This window comes from Hypomesus transpacificus, chromosome 25 (genome assembly GCF_021917145.1).
Source record: "Hypomesus transpacificus isolate Combined female chromosome 25, fHypTra1, whole genome shotgun sequence".
Taxonomy (NCBI): Eukaryota; Metazoa; Chordata; class Actinopteri; order Osmeriformes; family Osmeridae; genus Hypomesus; species Hypomesus transpacificus.
Window position 1 is genome coordinate 1,226,688 of NC_061084.1, and position 10,014 is coordinate 1,236,701.

The window sequence follows — 10,014 nt, forward strand, 5'->3', positions numbered from 1 at the left end:
TAGATGCTTCTCAACCCAGTAATGTGGGGATGCCATTGGTGGTTCTAGCTCTGCTGTTTTAATGTGTATTGTCACATGCTTAATATGCCATAATGTTGGAGTGCTAATATATGCTAATATTGAGCTATTTCTGAAATTGAAGGAGCACATCATTTGAATAGTATAATGAATCTTAGTTTATAATACTGGTTTGCTTTTCTTTTGTTTTGGTCGAGTGATTTAACATGGGAGGGATGGGCTATCATGTAACACTCATCAACCCTGAAAGATACTTGAAAGAAATATGCAATATGCGTATTGGATTTTTTATTCAGGGTAAGCATATGATGTGGGAATGTATCTTGGAGAGCTTTAAGTATGTACATTGTCATGTCACTTGCTATATAATTGAATCGAAAAAGGTGAAAATAAACATTTACATTTTGGGTGCAGTATCTATTGAGAGCAAACCTTTATGTTCACTGAACAGATAATAAACTAAAAAGTAATGCTGACCAGATAAAACTTCCAACTAAAATAAACATTTACAGAATGGGTTGGCAAATTGTCACTAACATCGGCATGTAAGGTTGGTCTATTCTGTGAATGCGGCTAAAATAACTTCTTGTTTTTTATGTTATCAAGATTAATCATAGTTGTAGAATTCACTTAAAACTTTTAATGGTCTACAAAAATAGAGCTACAATTCTGTAGTGTGTAGCGTCAGTGGACACACATAACTTTCAGTTTGGACACAAGAGGGCACTGTCCGTTCTTCATTTTCTACATTTTGGAGTGCGTCACACCAAACAGTGATGACCCGTCACCCGCAAGCGGCGCCATTTCACTAGTCATTCATTGGCGGCAGAATTTACTTACCAGGTAAGGTGTATGGAGGAATTGTCCTTAATTATTGCTAAATTTTGTTGAAAGAGTTGGTGCCCTGGGGTGCATATCTTGTGTAAATACATATGTTATGGTGTGTTTCATGTAACTACTTAAAAAATATATGTATGCGCAGATTGTACTGTACTGGACATCTCCTGCGAAGTTGGCTAACGTTAGCAAGATGGCTAGAGCTATCAAACTCAAATAACAGCTAGCTAGTTAGATAACGTAGTTAGAAGCTAGCTAGCTAAACGAAGCATTGCATGTTATCCTAGGAATATAGCCAGCTATATTTCTCGAAAGTCAAAAAGAGACCAAGAAGCGAGTGACATTTTAACATTTGAGCTGAATTCTCGGCCAAAGGAAAGTTTGCTAGTAGGTAGCTACCCTTTTGCGAGCTAGTGCTACTTGTATCCCCAGCCATGATTCATGGCATGTGCGGCGCTGCCTAGCTAGCCAGCCATACTAAATTGAAGTATTGAACTTGCATGTACCTACAGAACGCTGCGTATTTCTGTAAGCACGTTTGATTGCAGAGGCTCAGAAAATGGAATAAGGATACAAGCTATCCCTAAATACTTGACCAACTTTAACTTTATTGGTGTGCTAATGACCTGAACATGACCGTTGCGAGTCTGTCAAATCTAGTCAATAGCAACCATTCACAATTCAGCTAAGATCAGCTGAGTTTATCTATTTTCTTTAGCAGACTGAATTTGCCATCAAACCACACATTTGTCAGCTAGTGTGAATATATGAAACTTTTTACCCTAGTAGTTTTATAAATAATATACTGCCAAAAAAAATCGTGGATTAATATCTTATGTATGTTTAATGTATTCCAACTTTGCTTCCAGGAGTAATCTAGGTGTGATTTCAAGATGGTGAAAATATTTGTAGGCAATCTAGCCACAAGCACCACAGAGGAAGAGCTGCGTAGCCTCTTCACCCAGTATGGTAAGATCTCAGAATGCGACATCCTTAAGAACTACGGTTTCGTCCACATGAGCAGTCAGACTGAGGCCGAGGAGGCTATCCGTAACCTCCACCACTATGAGCTGAACGGTGAAGCCATGAATGTGGAGATGAGCAAACGGAGGCCAAAGTCCACCACCAAACTGCATGTCAGTAACATCCCGGAAGACTGCAGCAGTGTGGACCTGAAGGCCAAGTTTGAGGAGTACGGCCCTGTGGTGGAGTGTGACATAGTGAAGGACTACGCCTTTGTGCACATGGAGTGTGTGGATGATGCTATGGAGGCCATCAGCAAACTGGACAACACGGCCTTCCAAGGTGAACTTTCGGGCTGGGGCGAATACATAGTCTGTGCTAACCGTAGATATGTTTTGGAATCGGCTTTTGAGATGCATAGAAATCCCGTGACGAGTAATTGCCTCTAGCTCTATGTCCTCTCTTGTAAAAAAGGCAATGTGTATACAATACCGGACACGGTTTTTGTCTTGGAGAGAATAATAATTGCAAATGTAAACGGCGGTGAGAGTTCTTCTCGTGGTGCGTATCTAAACAGCCGTATCTAAATAAATGACAACGTGGGTCGGCTTCACCGACCCGTTGATGATGCTAATGAAAACCAAATCTCTCAATCAGGACAATGAGCCTTTTTTCCTCTGTAGTCGTGTAAGAGTCAGTTGACTTCCGTGTTAGAACCCCACCGTCTCATGCGTGTCTTCTCTCTCCTCACAAGGCAAGCTGATGAGCGTACAGCTGTCCACCAGTCGGCTTCGCACCGCCCCGGGAATGGGAGATCAAACCGGCTGCTTTGTCTGCGGAAAACAGGGGCACTGGTCCAAAGACTGCCCGAGTGGTCAGAACGGTAGCTACGACGATGGCCTCGGAGGCGGCCCAATGAGGGGCCGCGGTCGCGGTAGGGGCTTCCCGCCGCGGGGTCCCCCGGGTTACGGCAGGGGCGGCGGCTACGGGATGCCCAGGCCTCCGCCATCTGATTACATGTTGGCTTATAGCAGAGAGGCAGGCTACCTGGGAGGGATACCACCCCCTCCCCCTATGAGTCGTAGGCCTAGTTACGGAGCGTCCCGTGAGTACAGTGATCTAAGGGAGCGGTACGGCAGCAGGCCAGCTAGCGCCTACCCAGAGAGGGCAGTGTACGAGCGTGAGCGATACAGCAGCGTAGACTACTATGAGAAGTACAGAGCACGGCCATACGGATCTAGCTATTTTGAGGAGCGCCGCCTCGCCTATATCCCCCCTCCCCCTCCCCCCTCTTCCTCCCTGTCAAGGCTCTCCTCCGGCCTCGACCTGTACGAGCGCCGGCCGCTGCCCCCCCCCGCGACGGCCGCCGCCGCCGCCGCTTCGTACTACGCGCGGGACCGCAGCCCGATCAGACGAGTCCCGGTCACCTCCGCAGGCTTCGCCTACGAGCGTTCGCGGCTCTCTCCGATGTCGGCCACCAGAAGCTCCTCCTACGCCATCGCTCGCGCCCGGGACCCCTATGCCGAGCGGTCACGCTATGCTTACTAAAGCCACACTGCCCAAGGTGAGCCAAACAGAGCTGTTAGCCATACTAATCGGTGTGTTCTTAGGTCTCTCATCGGTGTGAGCCTGTAACTGTATACCCGGTATGTGACACACAGTGAAGAATGGGCTGCTTATTGTCGGTTTTCGCATGTTCTTCCTCAGTGAAGAACTTGGGTCTGCTCCCTCACTGCTTCTAAAGCTGAGACTCGAGACTGTGAGGCCGACTCAACAGGGAATGCTCTGCTCTTTTCCCAGGTGTTTATTCGAGTCGTTGGACTTTTCATTTCCCCTCCATCCTCCGAGCTGCGTGGTTCCTCCCAGCCGCGTGACGTGCCGCAAATAAACAAACCTTTCATGGTTCCAACTCTGAAATGTGACTTCGTGAGACAACTTTGGGTGGAAAATGGCGTTCATCATCTTCCTGGCACCTGTGTGTGTTCAGTGGCCTGCAGATAAATGGTCTTCTCAACTAACGAATCAATCCATCTTCTCAAATGTCCTTTCTCTATTTTACTTTTTTTTTTCCCTGTTATATGGGCGTTGCTATTTTGAACCTCCATTAGTGTGGTGATAATACGGTGTGATGTTTAAACTAGCTTGCTCTACAGGCTTTCCAGTAGGTGTTATCATGGGATGTCAGTTTTGATTTGAAACCTGTGTATTTTTCTCCCTCACGCGCTGCATCTCCTAGACATCCCCTAAAGCAGATTGTTGTAGTACATTTGTCTGAAAGGGGTAGTTTTGGAGATTTGATACTAGCAATATCTTCTTGCTGTTATTTCAGTTGTACAATTATTCATCTTGGTTATGTTATTGAGAGCCCAGTAAATGTTATTTCAGTGTTGATTTGGCCCTCAAAAACACATTTTATATAAAAGTCTAGCAATGGCACCAAGTAAAATGTCACGTGAAATTTAGTTTTGAGCATATTCGGTGTGAGTATCCATCTGGCATCACTCTTTGTTTTATCATACTGCTTCTGAATTGATATAATCCCACAACATACATTCCAGCTTTTAGATCTATAATGGCATTTTAAAGGGTGATTTACAATATTACCCAAATCATTTGGTTGATTAACCATCTTGACAAGAGTTTTAAAAATGCAATCAAGCGAAAGAGCATTTAGTTTGTATGAGGTTCCATCGTGCATCAAAGTCAACACAAAAAGCGATTCTGAAGTGTAGTTGTCTGTTTGAAGTATCAGCAGGGCCTTAAATTATCCATTTATACCCCCCCGCCTCTTGTCAATTAGTCCATCAAAAGTGCTTCGGGCCGCGTCTACTATCTTAACTCGTAACTCAGGTCTTTTACATCACCATTGAATGACAGGTTGCTTGTGTTATCAATTTTGGGGTGCCTTTGTGAGCCCATTGGGATTTGTTGTAGTTTGTACTTCCAACACAGTCAAAGCGTGTATGTCTAATGCATTTTTATTTTTAATAAACCGAAAGTTATTTTGGTGACCTCTTTATGTGGTTTGCTTTATCCATTCTCAAAACGTTAACCGACTTGCCCTATATCGTTCAACAAAGACATGTTGATTGCATAAACACCATCCTTGTGCTGTAGTTATGTCATTCAGCAAGGTGGTTAGCTATTTGTCCGACAAACTGCTGGTAGCACGTTAGCATTTAGCACTAGATACACCATTGGAGTGTTCTCGGTTGCATGGGCAGCGCCATTTCATGCTGGTTTGCGATTTTGGATTACGGAGACCGTATTTGGATTACGGTGAAAGGTACAATAGGATTGTATTGATGTATTTTTATTAGCCGCCTTATGAACATAATTACGTCTGCAAATATTGTCACTACGCAATTGAAATAAATCTACTACTTTGGGCTACACTTTATGCAAATCTGGCTAGCATGGGCGTGTAATCCAAACTGTCGAAAGCAATATTGCCAAAGATTGAATTTAATCGCCAAATATCATATCCAGGAAATCCAATAAGTGCATGTTGCTGAGCAATGGCATGGTATAGCAAAACGTGACGAATCATGTTGTCCACGCTACGTAGACTGATAATTCTATTGTTGGCAAAAAAGCTGCAATGGTTCACAAACTTGGTTTTTGTATCCTATATATCATTAGCATATTACTGAAACTGGAACAGGATACAATAAATGCAGTACAAGGATCAAATCAATGTGTAGGCTATGCTATGAAATTGCATAAAGAAATATGCACAGTGATTGTGTCTTCCTAATTGATTTGCTGTTATTACCCCTAATGCTTAATTTCATCCTGTTTTACTGCAGTAAAGTGGGTGCACCATGGTCAAAATATTCATTGGCAACCTGTCACCAGACACCACAACAGAAGAGCTACGCTCCCTTTTCTCCCAATATGGCAAGATCTCAGAGTGTGATATCGTCAAGAACTTTGGCTTCGTCCACATGGATGACAAGGCAGAGGCAGATGAAGCAATCCGTAACCTCCACCACTATGAACTGAATGGGCAGGCTATGAACGTTGAGCTTAGCCGTGGCAAACCCAAAGCCTCCACCAAGCTACATGTAGGCAATATCGGCTGCACCAACCAAGAACTACGGGCCAGGTTTGAGGAGTACGGCCCTGTGGTGGAGTGTGACATAGTGAAGGACTACGCCTTTGTGCACATGGAGTGTGTGGATGATGCTATGGAGGCCATCAGCAAACTGGATAACACAGCCTTCCAAGGTGAACTCCTAGGCAGAGTGTGATTTGGCCAGCTGCCCAGTGTACAGTAGGTCACACTGCTTATTGAAATAAGACATTTTGTGCACAATGACTAACAGAAGCCATAGGTAAGTCAAAGAGGCAGGTAAGTACAGTGGAGAGGGAGTGAGCAACAGTCAACCAATCACTGATGAAAGAAAAAGGACACATCCCAGTGCTCCCAGTTTACATTACCTGTAAACCCATACTGGAAACTCTTCATATTATCATGGTTGTCAAATGTACTGTACCAGCCAGGCTAACGTGTAAGTAAGTAAGTAAGTAAGACTTTATTTATATAGCACTTTTCATACAAGAATTGCAGCTCAAAGTGCTAGCCTTAGGATTTAAATTGACTTGAAATCACTGTAAGAAAGGATTCTACAGATACATAGTTAATGAGCCTGTTGTATCGTGGCAAATTGTTTTGCGTCTCTCTCTTTTAAGGCAAACTGATGAGCGTGAAGCTTTCGACTAGCCGCCTGCGTACTGCGCCGGGAATGGGAGAAAGGACGGGTTGTTATCGGTGCGGGCAGGAAGGTCACTGGTCCAAAGAATGCCCATTAGACCAAAACGGGAACTACAGAAACGGTTCAGAGTCAAACTCAGACGGATACGGTGCCCCCAGGTTCGGCGGGGAGGGGGGTCGCGGCCGGGGTCACCAAGGTTTCGCAGGCAGCTACGCTCCCGTGCACGGTTTTCCCAGGGGTTATGGCAGCGGTGGAGGTATGCCCGGGTATGCCCGTGGCGTGGGCTACGAGAGCGCTATGAGTTACGGGGTTCCACCAAGTTACAGCATGAGTGCAGCTGCTGCGGCAGAACATAGCATGGCCCGGATGTACAGCGGCGAGGCCGCGTTCGGGGGCAACAGCTCAAACTACGGCGCGGTACCTGCATACCCGGTGCGACGGCCGTCCTACGAGGACCGGGATCCATATGGTGTGGTGGACTTCTATGAGAAGTACCGGGCTCGCCCTTATGGGGGCAGTTATTTCGAGGAGCGTCGTTCTGTCCCCTTAAGCACCCAGCTTCCCTCCTCCTCGGCCATAATGAGGGAGCGCCTGCCGCCCTCTAGCCTCGACCCATACGAGCGCCGTCCCCTTCCTCCTCCACCTGCCCCTGCGTCCTCATACTACGCACGTGACCGGAGCCCCATTCGGAGAATCCCTGCTGACGCCGAGGGCTACGGGTTCGAGCGTTCACACCTTTCCCCGGTGTCCGCCCTTCCTAGGAGCTCGGCTTACGACATCCCGCGGGATCCCTACGGCGAGCGTGCGCGCTTTGCTTACTAACTTTACTTCCACACCTGCCAGGTGAGAGCTGACTGGCCGTCCAAGGTCAGGGCTGTGCTCTGCTGAGTCTCATGGGACTCAAATTGCAATTTGAACACCAAGGCCCAGTTTCACAGTCATGGATTAAGCCTAGTCCGAAAGTCTGAGAAAAATTGAATGAATATCTCTGTTGATTTCTTTTTTTGTCTAGGTCTAGGCTTAATCCGTGTCTGGGAAACTGGGCCCAAGTGTTTAATAACCTGGTTGTCTAGATACCATTTAGATTAAGTACAAGGCGTGGGAAATGGGAAAAGGCTAATCTCTAGTCACATTGATAAAGTAAAGCATGCCCAACAGTAGCTGTCAAATGAGACACTGTTGATGGATGACATTGTTACTTTGGTATGCTCTCTTTGCAGGTGATACTTCATCATGCGCGACAGACTCGGTTCGGTCGGCCATCTTTTAATCCTTGCGATGCGTTTCGGCTTTGGCGCGATCGATGGACAATTTAGCATTTATGCCACTGTATGTTGCCTCACTACCCGGCATCTGTATAATGTTTCAGCTTATATTTAAGTTGCATTTTCATGTATTTCCCCACTGAATGTGCTTAGGCTTTAACACTGTTTAGTTTCAATGTGGGCCTAGCAGATGTTTCACTTTAAGGTATCAGATTCAGGCAGTGTTGCAAATTTATTTCCTGGCTCATCATGTTTGCCTTTTTAAGAGACCATATTAAACTATCACAGTTTGTGACTTAAAATTAAAATATATAAACATGATAAAATGATGCACATAGACCCACCATGGATGAACATAAACCTTTGTGTGAATCACACAATGAGTGATGTACAGTGCCCTCCAAAAGTATTGGAACAGTGAGGCGAATTCCTTTATTTTTGCTGTAGACTGAAAACATTTGGGCTTGACATCAAATAATGAACGTGAGACCAGAGATCAACGTTTCAGCTTTTATTTCCAGGTATTTACATCAGGATCTAATGCACAACTAAGAAAATATCACATTTTGTTTGAATCCACCCATTTGTCATGTGATCAAAAGTATTGGAACAGATATACTTAAAACATATTTAAGTGAATAAGACTTAATATTTAGTTGCAAATCCTTTGCTTTCAATAACTGCAGCAAGTCTGTGACCCATTGACGTCACCAAACTTTTGCATTCTTCCTTTTTGATGCTTTCCCAGGCTTTCACTGCAGCCTCTTTCAGTTGTTGTTTGTTTTGTGGGGTTCCTCCCTTCAGTCTCCTCTTAAGCAGGTAAAATGCATGCTCTATAGGGTTTAAGTCTGGAGATTGACTTGGCCAGTCTAATACCTTTCATTTCTTGCCCCTGATGAACTCCTTTGTTGTTTTGGCAGTGTGTTTTGGGTCGTTATCTTGCTGCATGATGAAGGCTCTGCCAATCAGTTTGGTTGCATCTTTCCTTAAATTGGCAGACAAAATGTTTCTGTAGACTTCCGAGTTCATTTTGCTGCTGCCATCATGTGTTACATCCTCAATGAAGATTAATGAGCCCGTCCCAGAAGAAGCCATGCAAGCCCAAGCCATGACATTACCTCCACCGTGTTTCACAGATGAGCTTGTGTGTTTGGGATCATGAGCAGTTCCTTTCTTTCTCCAAACTTTAGCCTTTCCATCACTTTGGTAAAAGTTAATCTTTGTCTCATCAGTCCATAAAACTTTGTCCCAGAATTTTTGAGGTTCATCTCTGTACTTTTTGGCAAATTCCAGCCTGGCCTTCCTATTCTTCTTGCTAATGAGTGGTTTGCATCTTCTGGTGTAGCCCTTGTACTTTTGTTCATGAAGTCTTCTGCGAACAGTAGATAGTGATACCTTCACTCCTGCCATCTGGAGGTTGTTGCTGATCTCACTAACAGTTGTTTTAGGGTCTTTCTTTACAGCTCTCACAATGTTTCTGTCATCAACTGCTGATGTTTTCCTTGGTCTACCTGTTCGACGTCTGTTACTTAGTACACCAGTAGTTTTCTTCTTCTTCAGGACATTCCAAATGGTTGTACTGGCTATGGCCAATGTTTCTGCAATGGCTCTGATTGATTTTCCATCTTCTCTAAGACTCACAATTGCTTGTTTTTCACCCAAAGACAGCGCTCCGGTTTTCATGTTGTTTTCACCTCTGAATACAGTCTGCATAGACAAAACCTATCTTACCCAATCTGAACCTGAGTGTAGACATTCAGTGGTATTTATTGATTGAATAATGTATGTAATAGGACACACCTGGGCAACAAAAAAAACCTGTCAGTCACATGTTCCAATACTTTTGCTCACGTGACAAATGGGTGGGTTCGAACAAAAAGGTGATATTTTCTAATTTGTGCATCAGATCCTGATGTAAATACCTGGAAATAAAAGCTGAAACGTTGATCTCTGGTTTCACATTCATCGTTTGATGTCAAGCCCAAATGTTTTCAGTCTACAGCAAAAATAAAGGAATTGTCCTCACTGTTCCAATACTTTTGGAGGGCACTGTATGTGGGTAGAAACCAAGGTCTCCCAACCTCCCATAGTTCCCAGAAAATCAAGAAACACAAGAAATAGAATTGGTGCAATGAATAAGACAATAAATCTCAGTCCATGTATTGTACACTCCAAAAATGGTTCTGTTAATGTAAGATTACACTATCCAAGCT

The 10,014-nt window shown here is 44.5% G+C and overlaps 2 protein-coding genes across 7 annotated transcripts; both read left to right on the plus strand.

Annotated features, from left to right (window-relative positions):
* Window positions 1–1,725: 1,725 nt before the first annotated feature.
* LOC124487211 (RNA-binding protein 4.1-like) lies at window positions 1,726–8,259 on the plus strand. Of its 4 annotated transcripts, none has more exons than XM_047049363.1 (3): window positions 1,726–2,160; window positions 5,628–6,048; window positions 6,514–7,650. In XM_047049363.1, the coding sequence occupies exons 2-3, from the start codon at window positions 5,643–5,645 to the stop codon at window positions 7,356–7,358; spliced, it is 1,251 nt and encodes a 416-aa protein (XP_046905319.1). In that variant the 5' UTR covers window positions 1,726–2,160; window positions 5,628–5,642; the 3' UTR covers window positions 7,359–7,650. The 4 variants fall into 4 exon arrangements, with proteins under 4 accessions (XP_046905319.1, XP_046905321.1, XP_046905322.1 ...); XM_047049365.1 differs by lacking the exon at window positions 1,726–2,160 and adding an exon at window positions 3,295–3,382; XM_047049366.1 differs by lacking the exons at window positions 1,726–2,160; window positions 6,514–7,650 and adding exons at window positions 4,932–5,104; window positions 7,757–8,259.
* Window positions 1,749–5,696, plus strand: LOC124487212 (RNA-binding protein 4.1-like). 3 transcript variants are annotated; one of them, XM_047049368.1, is made up of 3 exons: window positions 1,749–2,160; window positions 2,573–3,382; window positions 5,628–5,696. In XM_047049368.1, the coding sequence occupies exons 1-2, from the start codon at window positions 1,749–1,751 to the stop codon at window positions 3,364–3,366; spliced, it is 1,206 nt and encodes a 401-aa protein (XP_046905324.1). In that variant the 3' UTR covers window positions 3,367–3,382; window positions 5,628–5,696. The 3 variants fall into 3 exon arrangements, with proteins under 3 accessions (XP_046905324.1, XP_046905323.1, XP_046905325.1); XM_047049367.1 differs by lacking the exon at window positions 5,628–5,696 and adding an exon at window positions 3,619–3,749; XM_047049369.1 differs by lacking the exons at window positions 2,573–3,382; window positions 5,628–5,696 and adding an exon at window positions 3,619–4,835.
* Window positions 8,260–10,014: the final 1,755 nt, after the last annotated feature.